Source organism: Harpia harpyja, chromosome Z, assembly GCF_026419915.1.
Source record: "Harpia harpyja isolate bHarHar1 chromosome Z, bHarHar1 primary haplotype, whole genome shotgun sequence".
Classification (NCBI taxonomy): Eukaryota; Metazoa; Chordata; class Aves; order Accipitriformes; family Accipitridae; genus Harpia; species Harpia harpyja.
In genome coordinates, this window is record NC_068969.1 from 70,939,664 (window position 1) to 70,955,174 (window position 15,511).

A 15,511-nucleotide genomic window follows, 5' to 3' on the forward strand; every position below is an offset into this window, starting at 1 on the left:
AGGCAGCGTGCTTCCATAGCTGTGCCAGGCTCAAATAGCAATAGGTGCAGGCTTGAACATTCTCACCTTTATAAATGTGATTTCTGGGCATGTATTTCCTTCCCATCCTTTCCCCTCCCCTCCAACCGCACGCTCCTGTTTTAGCATTCACCCAGTTCTACGTAACGCAATTGAACCTTACTGTTAAAAAGTTTCTGTAGTACCACAGCCTTGCTTAAGAGCAACCTGATCAGATCCTTCTTCTCCAGCTCCCACAGACTGTACACACGACTCCACTTCCACCTCCAAATAAAACACGTGCTTCTCCACAGCTAGTGTGGAGGCTCTTTCCTACATAAGCATACAAAAGCCCAGGAATCACCAAACACGCTGCTTAGGAAAGTCCAAGCAGAGCGGAGGGCATCCCTGCTGCTCTCTGTGATCAGAAAGGCATAGCGACCAAAGGGCAGCATTTTGGGACAAGTTTCATTCCTGGCAATGACGCACATGCTGAGGACTTGTTTGGAAAAGACAAATGCCCTTTTCTCCCTACCCCAGGTTCACAAACTGAGAGCTCCCAATTAGAGACCAGACACTCTTCTCCCTATGTGGGCCCCATCTGTGATCAATTACATCCGTGTTGGTAGAAGAAAATTTTCCAAATGAAATCAGAAAAAGGAAGAGACTAAGAAGCCATGTCTAATCCTTCTTCAATGGTGGCACAGGCAGCATCTCTTTTCTGGTGTCAAAGCTGTCACTGTGAATAGGTGACTCGGTTAGGATGCCTAGTTCTTTAATCTCAACGCTCCTCAGCCTGCCCCTCCTTGCCCTAACAGGAGACGGACACACAACAGGATCTGGCCTCCAGTTTCCATTCTTCTTTTACAGCGGACCAAAAAAAGCAGTGAGAGGACAGTGACCTACAGCACGGTTGGATGAGAAGAGAGCCACCAGCACCAAGGTAGTGTGATGCTTCAACAACGTCTGCTGGGAGAGTGTGTCCCCGCTGTGCCCAAAGGCTTTTCTCACCGCATTCTCATTTGCACTGCCGCCATCTCCATGCTGGGGGGAGCGGCTCCTATAGCATAGTGCATGTGAGGTAAGGAAATGTTTAACACAGCATGTGAACTCACTTAATTTGAAAAACAAAGGTTTTTAAAAATAAGCCTTAATTAAAAACATAAATACACTACTTATACTGGAACCAAATGCTTCCCCTTTCCCCTGCCTTTTCAGTATTGCCTCTTGAGCATGCTGGAGCGTTAGCACTGTTCACAGCTTGCAGCAAGATGGAGATGGCAGAAAAAATGTCATCAGCTGCCTTTTTAACAATTTCACTGGAGATGTGTGCTGAGCTTCACTTTGCTGTGGTGCTGCTGGCTCTCAGGAGCAGGGCTGCCTTCTGGCTGGCAGCAGAAGAAAGGCTTGCACCACCCCACAAACCTCCCTGCACCCCCGGCACTGGGAGACGTGCCGGCATCCCAGCGGGACTCTGCCCCAGGACAGGGTGGGTCACAGCCCCGCTGCCCGCGGAGCCAGCCCTGCGCCTGCACCAGACCCAGCTGCTCCTCGTGCCTTCCCCGTCCCTGCTGGAGGGCTAGCAGGGTGCTCCCGGGGCTTCGCTCCCAGCCGCCCTCCATCCCCGCTCGTCCCTTCTCCCAGCTGGGTGCTGCGGTGAGGATGGCTGCAGGCGTGAAGGCGCAGGCTGTGGGTGAGAAAGGACAGAGTGCTGGGGGGGGCCGGGAGATCCTGCACCTCAGAGGGAAGAGAAGGAAGACCAGATGCCGGCCTCGGGTACAATCAACCTCACCCTGCAGCCTCCACCAAGAAGTACTGCAGGGACAAGCCCCATGCCTTCAGCAAGGTAAGACTGGCTTGGGCATATGTATATGTCCCAACTGACACCTCAATCAAAATACATCACCACAACTGCCTCTCCATCTCCTATACAACCCCATCCACATTCCCTCTGACGCCCTACTGAAACACCTGTCTACAATAATGGCTAGAGTATCTCTGGTATCACCGTAATTTTTTTTTATATCAACATTGCAAGTGTTTCAAATACTTCCCATCGCCACTGTCTCTCCCAGCTGTCTCCGGATTGGGTCTGTCTAGCATTTTTACCCATACAGTGTTTGTATATGTATTTCAACACAAGCTATTTATACATGCACATGAAAGCGTGCTGGGCTTATAAAACCAAATGTTGTAGTGGGAAAAAGCACATAAACACCCATACATCTGAAGCAGAAATCCAGCTCTCAAGAGTTTCAGATCAAGCACACCAACCGTCTGTTACTGATTATTACTAAGTTATAACTCCTGTTCAGCAAAAGGAAAGGCTGCTGCAAGTATCAAGGCAACAGTAAGCTATCCCCACTGCTTATGCCCCTCTCTCCATTCCCCTACATCTATCTCCTCCCTTTAGTAACTAGAGGCAAAAAAAGGCCTTCCTTTTATCTTTGGCCTCCCACAGTGACTGTGGTGCAAACATTTGTGATTTCCAGGCAAGATTACTGTCATACACAGAATCTGGAGCTCCATATGAGAACGAGACTCAGATTCCAGGCAATGAACAATGTGGCTGCCTGGCTTTTCCGCAGCTTAGGTCACAGCCAGCCAACCCAGCCCATGCTCACTTACATCCTTCCAATTTTTCGTAGTTTAAAACTTTGCTTCCAATTTTCAAACAATTAAACATGAGATTTTGACTCTAAAGACAAAGACCTTTCACATCACTCTGACACACACCCCCTTTCCCCAAACACCAGCAAAAATTCTTAGGCAAAATATATATTGATTTTATAAACTCAGAAGAAAGATGCTCACTCCTGACATGAGAACATCTAGATTTTACTCCATGTTTCAGATTTTTGAGTCATCTTCTCCTCTTTTATTCCCTGCTCCCAAGAACACAGTGACCGTTGCTGCTTAGAATGATGTTTACCCCATGTGGAACACAACAAAATTCCTCTCCAGGACACTGCAACCCTAAAGGTATTTAAATGGCATGAAGTTGAAAGGAGGACAGCAGACTGTTACCCACACATTATTAAGTCAGTGACTCAGCGGTGGGAGCAGATCTGTGTGGCTAAGATAATGACATAAGAACCACCTACAGCTAGCAGCTTTGAATTGTCCTGTTTCTTGCACTATTTAGACCTCACAGGCTTATGGCATAGCAGATTTCTTCCAACTCTGTGGTCCTATCCAGGCATAACCTGCATCTGCAGTCAGCCTCTATACAGGAATGAGAAGTACTAGATGAGCTGTTTGGACGCAGCCTCAAAATCAGTTTATTTTAAATAAAAAGTATCTTCAGACTTTTTTTCAGAATTAAAAAAAAACCACCACAAAAACAACAAACAAAGAGGATGCACCACAGAAGCACAAAAATTCCTACAGCTTCATAATGAAAAAAACAAAACTACTGCTGAGAGCTAGGAGCTTTTGTTTGTATTTTTAAAACTACATTCTCCGTGACATCCTGGCTGTTATGTCAGTGCTACCATACATAGGCAAACAGAGTAACCTTTTAAATTCCATTACAAGGCCAGGTGGTTTGTATTACAGTGCTACGTTTGTATTGCCCTACACAGAAATACTGTATAAAATTTCATATAAAGCAGTTGCACCCGATTCAGAACACCTTTGGGATTGATTTCAGAAGCCCAGAGGACTCCACCACTTCATTCTCCTTTCCGGACAGTAGGACATAGAAAAGCAGGAACTATCTCCAATCCCTTCCTCCATGAATTCTTTGGATAAACAGTAAAAAAACCCCAAACCAACTGAATGCCATATTTAGTTTCTTCTCACCATCAGCTCCCCCACTTTCCAAGTCTTGCTAAATTGTTGGGCTGCCAGATAAGGAGGAAATTAAGTCCCAAAACCAGTTTAGAAAAACAACGCGCGATAAGTGAACAGCGCTGGTAATGGCACCAGTCAGGGGCTTGGAAACTCCTGTTAATGCCACCCGGCAGTGAGTGAGATCACTTGGAACAAACGTGTTGCTGTTGGCTCCTGGAGGGGTGCGGGATCGGGAGTGCTGACTGGTGCAAAGCTATTTCCAGTGCTCTATAAATCTCGCGCCCTGATCATGCCTGTCGGAGAGCTAATGCTGATGGAGGGATTTTCTGTTCTTCTCAAGTGGCTGGAAAAGCCCCCACACTTTGTGTGTAGCGACAAAACAAACCTGAATTATAGCTACTCGAGATTATCCTTCAGTCAGTCTTACAAATTCATCCCAATACATCCACTCAGTTATGACGGGCACATGAGCCAGAGTCAGTCCCAGAGCACAACTCCTACTGCTGTAACTGGAAGCGTTTTTCCCTCATCCTGTTCCAATTTTCTTAGCCTCACACTGAATTTTGGGCCGCATGTTTGGGAAGCAAATGACATATTCCTAGATGCTACCCTTTTCAAAGTTCCTTTCACTGGCAAAAAACCCCAACTCCAGCAAATGCATGCTTGTGAAAAACTACCTTTACCAGTAGTAATACCAATGCCATCCATGCCAAAGAGCCTGCAAACTGCATTTAGATGTTCTTACACAAGGAAGAACATGAAACAGGGTGAAGACTCAAAACATATCAAGATCACAGAAGACCTCTTGACAAGTGACTGCTGCTCCAGTCAATGCATTTCATTTGTAGGAGAGGGGGATAGTCTACTGATAACCCCTTTACTAGTGAAAATGGGAAACATTTTCTGTGACAGAGATTCTTTGCTAGTATTTGCCAGGGGAAGTATCAGGAGAAGAGCAGGGAAAAACAAATTAATATTTCTGTGAGGATGAGAGTGAAAAGCATCAGACTGATAACAGTACAGAGATTTCACTTTCTCAAAACTTGCATTTCTTCTCTCTTCTTTCTTTTCCATTTAATGAGCATTCTGCCTCAGTAATGGTTGGGTATACAAACCTCAAATCTGACTTATTCCAGAAATAAATCTGGCATGCAGGCTGACTGCTCTAACGAGCTTTTTCTAAGTTCCTAATTCCTAAATATTGAATTGCTAATTGCTAATTGCAATTCAATTGTGAATAAAAAATTCTTCGGTGTAATCTCACCTATCTCTAGTGCCACAACAGTGCTCTGAATATAATGTTAGGAAAAAGGTAGGTGAAATTTATTTTGCATCTGTGGTAAATTTCCACAGCAGCTCTGTAAGTCCTGCAAAACATACTCTCATACACAAAATAAGGCATCTTGACTTGAGTTGAAATTGAATAATAAGCTGTATGTTTAAATATGGAAGAAGTACAGAAACTATTTTTACTTTTGCAGAAGCAAAAAATTATTGTATTCACTTATCTTCTGAAGAAAGTAATGTCCTGTAATACAGTCATCAGCTCAAGCTGTTACCTTTTTCATCTATTGAATTGGTGGTTCATACCAACAATGACGTAAGTTAAGGAAAAGGATCGTGTATCTCCCTGTTCGGTTGCAATGCCACTATCTGAAATGTGCCTATCTGTTGCTCCATGGTCCAATCAAGAAGGACTGGCAAGCCTGTGGAGGTATTTGCAACACATTGCTAATTTTATTCAAAAGCTGGAGATGGCTTCTGAGCCCCTGCCCCACGGCAGGACTAGCCCAGTGGCTGTGCTGAAAGGAAAGCCCACCGAGTGCCTTGTCCGCTTGCAAGCATGGACTGACCTTTCGCGAGCAGTTCCCTTTTCCCACCCAGTTTTACAGCATACTCTACAGAGCTCTGTTCCATAAGGGTGCCTTCCAACAATGCCCAGCCACAACTGGCAGGACAGCTGAATAACGCAGTATGAGAATGTGCTCAGCTCAATGCAGTCGCCATCAGATGGGATGCTTCAAGACAGATATTGCATTGTAATTCATTTGTGCTTCCAGGTCTGCCAGCTTTTCATGGGCTAGGAAAGATCAATGAATCAAAGTTATTTTGCCCTAAACACCATTCTCACCACTTTTAGGACGCCAAGCACCTTATGTGGTTTGTATTAGCATGGCTGGATTTCTGTCAGTGAAATAAGATGCCACCACTTTATAGCCTTGGTCTCATAGGCAGACCTCATGCACAATGAAGTAGTTGTGTGAGAATGGCTGTATGCCACCCACATGACTGACGATACGATGATCTTAACTCATTTTACTCACATTTTCTGCAGAAGCAGTTATAGTCTCTCCTCTCCCCCCCCAAATACACCGCATTATGATCCTGAACACAGGGAAAGCATTATGTAAGTGAAGAGCATTTCAGCCAACTTGCTGAGACAAGGAAAACTAACAAAGCAACTTCCCATATGCTGTGCAGGCAAGATATTTTATAAAAAAGTGATGCCTGCAGTAGGAAAGAAAGAAAAGTTAACTCTGTGGGGAAAAGTCTGGGGAAATACACCATAAATCTTTCTGCTTTGTCCATATTCTCTGTTTTTTATCACGAGGTCTTAGATAATTCAGCAACAAGTAGAACACACTTGCAGAAATACTGTCAAGTCTTAAAAAGGACTGAAAGTGTCACGCACACACGCTACCCTTCTCCTATGGCCTTAGCGATCTTTTTCCTGTTGCTTTTTTTACTATTCCGCAGACTACTCAGCCACCCTGTGACCTTGTGTACACACATATTACAGGCCTCTCGCTGACCAAATGAAGATGTTAGAAGAGAAATAATGGAAATAATCACAGGGTTCTTCTAGTTAACAGGTTCATTGAGTGTTATCCAGAGCTCCCAGTGTTGTCTTTAGATATTTGTAAAAAAACTGGAATCAGTTCAGTGAAAGTCCTCAACAGCCTATGCTCAAACAAGGTAAGTTTGCGTAGTTACATCAAAAGAGGTGTCATCAAGGTTAGGCAGACTTAAAAAAATACTAGCAACCAGAAACTTTCCATGCAGACCAGCTCTCCACGTTCTGCCAGATGCTAGATATTGAATAAATTAAATATCTGTATAAAACAGCCACCTCAGAAAGAAACAAACCAGAAACAACCCCAGACCCACCTTCAATTCTGTTATCCTACTGCACTGTCTGATGGCAACTGTAGCTGTGTTAAAACATATCTCAGTTCTCCTTAGCTGAACTTCCAGCTGGACTTTGTCATCTTCAAACTGCAGCCAGCTTCTATTATGCTTCTCATGGACACAGGACGTGGTACACCATGGAGGTGTAGCCTGTCTATGAGCTATCTTACTATGCAACAGGAAGTGGCACAGCAAGAAAAGCGGGAACAGGAAGAGAAAACTGAGGACACAATCATTCTTCCATGCAATTGCCTCCCACTTGTCTGACCAGGTCTGAGCCACAATGGGCTCAAGGCACTGAGAGGTGATGGAAAAATGGCTTTAACCTTTGAAACCTTCGTTGCTCTCCAAACATTGCTTAAAGATATATTGGATATGCTCAATTCAAATAATTCATGTCAGTGAGTTTAATCTCTGGAAAACAAACTTGTAGTTGTGTGCCTTCTTATATGTTCCAAGGTTTGAACAGCAAATGGAAAATAAAATCATGATTTGCTACAGAAGTGGACTGAAAAAAACAGGAGGGAGTCACAAATTCTACAGTTAGGCAGATGCCCTACAAGCCTCTTACAGCACCCAAGACTGGGGGAAGACCAGTTTGAAAAGTGATTAAGCCATCAGCATCTCACTTCTGGCTCTTGTGGCTCAAAGGTTGCTATCAGAGATGTGTTAGGCATTATGAATCAGAAATATGTTACCTAACCTCTGATATTTTTTTTAGCTGAAGCATTCAAATAAGTGTCTGTCTTAGAAGGGAGAGGCTACTACTGACCTGTTACCCTCCTCTGAAGCTACATATCTGTCGTGAGACTTCATTTGAGAGAGGACAGGAACTACACTGAGTTGCTGAGGAGATCCCAGGTAGGACACAGTTTGAGCACTCCTTGAAGAGAGAGATCAACAGTTAAATTCCAGGCAAAGGCTGACTCACACCTCTCTCCTCTCCTGGCTGCTTCGAAGGAATCAAAACAAGGCAGATAACCTGCTGCAAACCCTCCTCTCCTTTCTGAAGTATGGTGTGCCCTTATGTTGGTAAGACTGGACATGCACGTGGTAACAAGCGGCCAGGAGTACCAAGTAGTGCTGTTGGCAACCTTCACTGACTGAGGACAGACCTGCATGTCACCACGGGCAAGTGCAGACACCGCCAGGTGCACGCCGTTTTACAACAAGTGTGCTGAACTTTAAAGTCAAAATAAAGATGCTTCAGAAACACAGATATAAAAGCTTTGAGAAACATGAACTGGGACTTCCCATGCTATATTTGTGTAGGACAACACCATCCCCAGTAACAAGCTCTCTTGCAGCATTTGTGAAACGAGTTAGTGAGCTGTGTTACACAGGCTTCTCGATGTGTGAACTGTAAAGTAACTCAAAGACAAAACAAGCCCAACGCACATGTATCCCATTTCCAGTCAACCAGGCTCAAGCAACCTTGGGCAACTTTTCTCCAATACCGTCCCAGTGCTAGCTTCGGTGTGGTGCTTCAATGCCAGCATGCTACAGGACTGAAGTGTCCAGACAGAACATTCAGGTCCTTTAAAATAAGCAGAGACAGGGAGGTGGTTCTCTACTGATTTCATCCCAACAGTAAAATCCACCAGGCAACCGTCCCCTTTACTCCTCCCAACACGCCTACCTGACGAGGTGAGATTATCCAAATCCTTTACTTTTTCCACATAAGTACTACAAAGCGTGGAACATTCTTGCCCTTGCAAGCATACTCAGCAGCACGTATATACGCTATTCTTTGTATTCCCTCTGATGCTGTACAAAGGCCTTTTAGTGACCTACAATACATACAGGGAAAGCCTTCCAACTCTCAAGTGTGCAGACAACATTTTATGTACAGTTTTCAAGAGCAAACTTTGTTTATAATACAGAAAAACACACTACTGGCCATATCACTGCTAAACCCTGCAGGAATATTAATGTGAATTTAAATGCTACTTCTCAAAAACAGGAAAACTAGTTCTTATTTCTTAACTTTCTGCTGTTGGATGGAACACAGCTGACAACCTTCTTAAAAAGAATACCTGAATAAAACCTCTGCCATCCACAGTTTTCTTTTTTTTATTGGCCTGCATGCAATTTTTTTATGCTTGTATTTTTAATGATTCATTCTGATGCTTAGTTACTGAGAACATTTGAACTCCAGTAACACAACAGGATCATTGTAAGTGACTAACGTCTTCACAAATTAAATCTAGACAAGAACAGCTCAGCTATAGGCTTGGACTGAGGTTCTTTGTCCCTGTGTCACGACAAGAAAAATCCCCTGTGTACGTACTGGAGAAAGAGGCATGAAAAGTCCTTCCCTCAGGTATGTGAGGGTGTGTAAGCTAATGTTCCCTTTAAAGGACTGACTGTAGGTGTCTGGGGTCTGATGACTGGTAAAATGCTAATGGTAATGTTATCTTAGTGGTACTTCTCAACATCTGCTAAGCCCTTGGTTTCACCTTGTAAAATAAAATGGAGATTAAGCTCCTTTCACCAAGGCTGTAATTTTGTGGGGTTTTTTTTCAAAAAAAAAAGAAAAAATTCTGACCGATTGCTTGTGTACTTTTGTATGACGCTGCAAGGAAGAAAGCAAGCATGAAAGTGGAGAGAAAGGGAAAATCTGAGAAACCAAAGCTTGTGGCCTGGTGCTTACAATTCACAGGCATGAAGCAGCAACACCACAGCTATTGCTTTGATCTATCTCCCTATTAATTCCTCTTCCCATTATAGAACTCCTGACATTTCACTGGTATTCAGATGTGATTAAAATATATTCTAATACCTATAAATAGAAAAGTTGGTTCAAGTACTAATTAAAAACAAATCTGGCATTTGGAAACCTGTATCAACAAAAAAGTAAAAAGGTGCAGTAAATGGCAACAGTGGAAATGTTCTCTATTTTTTTCTGAGAAAAAGCTAGACATCTGTTCTATTGATCTTTACGTTAATGTTTGGATTCCCAAGTGTTTATAGGTGTCCAACCAGCACCTTCAGCATAAGAGCAACAAAAGAGATTTTGCTCTCCCCTACAATTTTAATTATTGCCATAAAGTTCCAATTATAATAGGGTAAGTCATGCACACTGACTTTCTGCAGTCTTCACAGGAGTTTTTAATTAAACAAGAGTCAAATGTCTTGTTATGTTTACCATGCTCCCTTATTGCACATTAGCTTGATCATATGCTACTTCATAACTAACCCTTGTTTATATATAAATCTACACATCCTTTATCTTCATGACTGATTGCATCTTCTCACCTCCCTTCCTGAATACTACATACTTGATGCAAAGACTCATTGCAAGGGTGCTTTCAGCCACAAGTTCTGCTGCCTTCATTGTCACAAATCTCCCAGCTTGAGAAATCCATGGGACTCTACAAAATAGCCAGTGCTGTGTGTGGTAATAAGGATTTACTGATTTTGTCTCCAAAGTCATTAAGCTCTTTGGAGCAGGGATGCTAGCCTCATATGTGCCTGTGATGGGGAAGGCACATTTACAGTATCATATAAAACTGTGTTTTCCTCAGGGACTGTTAATATCCCTGGCACTTACTAGAAGCAACTGTAAAGAACCGATTCCGCCTTGTCGTGGTTTAACCCCAGCCAGCAACTAAGCACCATGCAGCTGCTCACTCACTTCCCCCCCAACCCAGAGGGATGGGGGAGAGAATTGGGAAAAAAAAGTAAAACTCATGGGTTGAGATAAAGACAGTTTAATAGGACAGAAAGGAAGAAAATAATAATAATAATAACAACAACAACAACAACAATAATAATAGAAGAATTGGAATATTCAAAATGAATGATGCTCAATACAATTGCTCACCACTCACAAATCGATGCCCAGTCAGTTCCCAAGCAGCGATACCCCCCTGCCAGGCCAACTCCCCCCATTTTATTTACTGGGCATGACATGGTATGGAATATTCCTTTGGCCAGTTTGGGTCAGCTGTTCTGGCTGTGTCCCCTCCCAGCTTCGTGTGCCCCTCCAGCCTTCTTGCTGGCTGAGCATGAGAAGCTGAAAAATCCTTGACTGAGTATAGCAACAACTGAAAAACATCAGTGTGTTACCAACATTCTTCTCATACTAAACTGAAAACATAACACTGTACCGACTACTAGAAAGAAAATTAACTCTATCCCAGCCAAAACCAGGACACGCCTTAAACTCATGCCCAAAACCAGAACATACTGTAGTCTCTCTGGAAAGCAAACTCTTCTAAATCCTGAGTGAGACTTTGGAGCACTCAAAGAGGAACAATGTGGGTTGACCCTGGGGAAGAATAATTCTAGACCATAACAGACACGATTGCATTTGGAGACAATACTCACAACTAGAATAAACTGGGCCCTAATATACAGCCACCATGACATAGTAAGAAATTTAACACGTAAGCAAACGTGCTCCCCAAGGTACACGTACAATAGTTACGACATCTAGGCTGCACCATCTCCTGCTACCACGGTATGCAAACACACCTGGACCCACACAAAACACACAGAAATACCGAGTAATTAAGGCATCTGAAGATGCAACAATACTGGAGTTAAGAGCATCCAATTTCAGATTTAGACATGGAAAAAAGAACTTGAATAAGCCTGGATCCTAGTGGAAGACTATCACTCCTAGTCAGCAATGCAATGCCATACATTAGGGAGATTTTTTTGAAGTGAATTACCTCAGCGTCTTGCTCACGGAGCTGGTACGTTTTCTGTAAGCACTGAAGTATTCTAGGACACAACGTCTTCTCCTCCAAGAGAGACTCCAGAAGTAAGACCAGCTGGTCAGGGAGAAGCTAAGAGGAAAATAAATGTCGTGTGTGAATAAAGATCTCTACTGACTGAGCAATTAAATGGAAACAAACCACAGAGGACAAGATTGTGATAACCTGTATACTTTCAACTTGAAATACAACAAGAACTTCTAGCTGGTTTCTGAAAAACCTCAGGGTTTACGTGTCTGTGTTCTGAAAGGCTCTGTGCTGGGGCCCAATTAAGACTCATTTTCCGTGGCTTTCATTACTATAGTTAGATCAGATCTAAACCATGCTTATCTTATTGAAACATAATCATAGCTTGTTAAGTAAGATTTTTATGGAATACATATGCTAAGTAATTCTATTTTGTTTGGGCTTGGAAGGAATTAAAAAAAAGAGAATAATTTACAGTGCATAATTTCAGGAATCAACAGACATACGAATGTATAATTTTTAAGAGTGGCATTTTTATCTGTTATATGACCAATTGCACAATATTCTTACAGTGAACAAAGAAATACAACACAAATATATGGCCCACAAACAAGCGTGGTAATGACACATTTTGAGGCATATTTTAGTGCAATGAGTCACAAGCCATCCATCATTATATGGTAAAGATGCATGAATGTTATGGTTGTGGCACACACAGTATTTATCTATCTATACATGTATGTATCTTTAGTAGTTAGTCGCCTGACTCCAGAACCTATCATTTTCAAGTTGAACCTAATGTAACCTAAAAAGAAAAAGCACAAGAAGTCTGATGTAGCAAGTGCTTAAGTATTCTGTTTAATAGGCTTATTGGAGGAACAAATAAATAATTCAAACAGAGCTCAGAGACAAATTACACCAGCTGCCAGGAAACATTTATTGGAAATTCAGGGTTCAGGGTGATCAGTCAGGAGTTTGTTAAATGCCCCAAAGCTTTCCCCACTATTCGTCATTGTGGGGGTCCAAAAGAGGAAGGAGGAATAGAGGAAGAATGTGAATCTAAGCTTTTGCACACAAAAATAAACCAGCACTGCTCACTTCTAATGTTCTCCAGACAGATTAATGAAAAAAGATATCCTGTTACTTTAACGCTACTTCCAGCTTTTATCACATTTGGCGATTCTCTGCTTCTGCCTTGCTGCCCATGTCCCACTCTGCTGCGTCAGTGTGCTAAGCAGGTACAAAATGAAGTCACCTACAGGAAATGCCTCTTCCAACAACACAGCCCACAGTCCGGGCTGTTTATGTAGGCTGAACAAGTCTGGACCCCTGATCTCTGACGGCAAGTCAGAGGATCTTCTGATAAGTCTTAACAACCAACTAAGCAACATGACATTTTCTTCCCTTTTAGTCTGACATAATTTAGCATTAGTACCTAAATCAGAATACAGAGGAAAAGACATCTCTAGGATTTTAATGCTTTGATTTCCTTGCATTTTGATTTCCTTCCATTTTTTTATTATTAAAGTTGTATTCTTGGAGATAGAAAAAAAACGCACATCTTACTGGCTTTTAGTGGAACATTTTCTAAGTGATACCAAAGCCTGCCAACAAAATGGAGTTGTTAAAAATAGTCAGACATTCAGAAATACTGAATATTTCAATTTCAGGATGACTAAAATGCCAACTTGAATGTTTATTGCACAGTCCAACAGCAGCTGCCTGGGGGATGGTGAGACACTCTAAAAAATAAAACAGGGAAGGCTTCTGGGAAGTGGCTCTGCTTGGCAACTGAAGTAATTTTGAACACTAATAAAATCTGAAATGCTACAGAATACCATGCACAGAAAGGTAATTTCTGATTTAGAAAGCTTTCCCTGCTAACTACAAAGACAGCAGAGCAATACTTCATTTGTAGAAACTGCAGAACAGCTGCTTGAATACATAGGTATAGAACAGCTGTTATTATTTTATAATATATCTCCAGTATAACTGCTATACAGATTCACCCACAGAAAGCTATTGTTTAATATAACATTACAGAATCTCACTGAAGCCAACAAAAGCATAGCAGCAGAGCAACAGCCATGTCCTTAATCCACCTCTGCCTACTGCTGCATTATGGGTGAAGAGTTTTCAGAATTACAGGTTAAACTCTTACCAGTTTAGATTTAAGACTGCAGAGAAAAAAAATCTGAGACCATGGCTTCTGTTGTTTTCCCACGTTCCAGCTGCCCAGGATGAGACTGTACATACCAGTTTCCAGCTCATGGTTTATTTAAAGTCCAAGGTAGGAGCTAGCAAAACACAGGCGGAGAGGGTGGGGGCACCAGCAGAAGAAACGCTGACAGACCTGAACCAAAGTGGCACTAGTGGGCGCAGCTATTACGTTTTGTTCTCCCACTTACTTGTGACACAAATAAAAGGAGGAACATTCTCTTTCATTTCTTAGGCTTTCCTTTTAATAAGAGACTCTGCCTAAGAGAAAAACCTATCCTAAGGAAAGAGGCAGAAAGCTTGGCTGAAGTTTCATGACAGTGACTACCCAAAATCCCTTCAGAGGTTTAGAAATCTTTTCCCCAAACACAGCAATATGAATAAAGCTATCTCCAAAGCAGCTTTTTAATGGTTATAAATAAACTTCACAAAATTGCACTCGAATTTTCAGTCAAAAAACCCCACACTCCATTATTTTTTGTTTTCCCCACTAGTGTGCTTATTTGTCCCACTCACCTGTTACTTCTCATCTTTCACACCATGAGAATTGTTTGGGGTACACACTCTTGATTTTCTGTTTGTTTGTCTTATGCTTAATGCAAAGGGGCCCTTGCTTTTAAACGCTATGAAAACATAAATGCTGGAGAAAACAAAAAGTAAACTTCTTTTCAAGTATTTTGATGCCATTTTCCTTTACAACAACTCATATTCTGTGAATGCATACTGAATATCTAACATACATAAAAACCCACACAACACAGCTACAGCAAAATACATCAGGGTAAACTTCCCTGTGTCAGTGTGTATCTCCATATTGAAAACATCCAGAAAACAACCATAACACCCCAAACACCAAATTTCAGCGTTCCTGTTAAAAAAAAAATTATATATATAATAAGTTAATTTTTTTTTTTATATATATATATATATATATAAAATCACACACTCTGAACTGTATTGGAGCATGCTCAATCAAAATGCTCAAATATATGCGATTACTAAAGTATATCACTTCAATCAGGAAACGTGGCGAGTATTAAGAAATAGTTTTCATTACAGCAATGACTGCTGCAACAGTATCTATTTATATTGCAAAGTAGATAGCTCCTGTCCCAACCTATGCCTGCCGCATGGAAATCATACTACTTTTCCCAGGGTTCCCCCTCCCCCATTTGTGAGTACTGACACTACAAAGAGGAAACGAATTAATATGTTGTGATCACACACACCAGGGGTTTTCTGTCATGTCCCATATAATTAAATATCATCCCCACTATAAAGCTGTATCCCAGCACTGTACACATTATCTTGCCCCTAAGACTGTAAAACCTCTCCTGCAAGTCTTCAGACTTTTTTTAAAAGTTCACTTTGTCATGCCACTTAATAGCCATTTGTCCCCTGCTTCCCCTATGTTACCTGATGTGGTGGTTTCAAAGTTTGAATAATGAGGCTGTTACCTCTGAAACTGCAAATGATGAGGAGTATCAAAACTAGGTCTGTATTTGAAAAAGGCAAGATGAAAGAATTAAAGAAAAGGTAACCAAGCTGAAAATATAACTCAGACTGTTACTGAAGCAGCTTACTGGGGATGAGATTCTATGTATAGTAAATGTCTGAGAACT

General features: G+C 41.9%; 1 protein-coding gene across 5 annotated transcripts in view; it reads right to left on the reverse strand.

Moving 5' to 3' along the window:
- The window catches only part of AOPEP (aminopeptidase O (putative)), a 192,809-nt gene that overhangs the window by 13,805 nt on the left and 163,493 nt on the right, over nt 1–15,511 (reverse strand). For 4 of the 5 annotated variants that reach the window (XR_008233506.1, XM_052777125.1, XM_052777126.1 and 1 more), the window contains exon 13: nt 11,661–11,777. The exons of the other annotated variant lie outside the window; for it this stretch is intronic. Coding sequence is in view for 3 of the 4 variants with exons in the window: in XM_052777125.1 (XP_052633085.1) it covers nt 11,661–11,777 (117 nt within the window). In the remaining variant the exon portion in view is untranslated. The remainder of the gene's footprint in view (nt 1–11,660; nt 11,778–15,511) is intronic. 5 annotated transcript variants of the gene reach the window in all.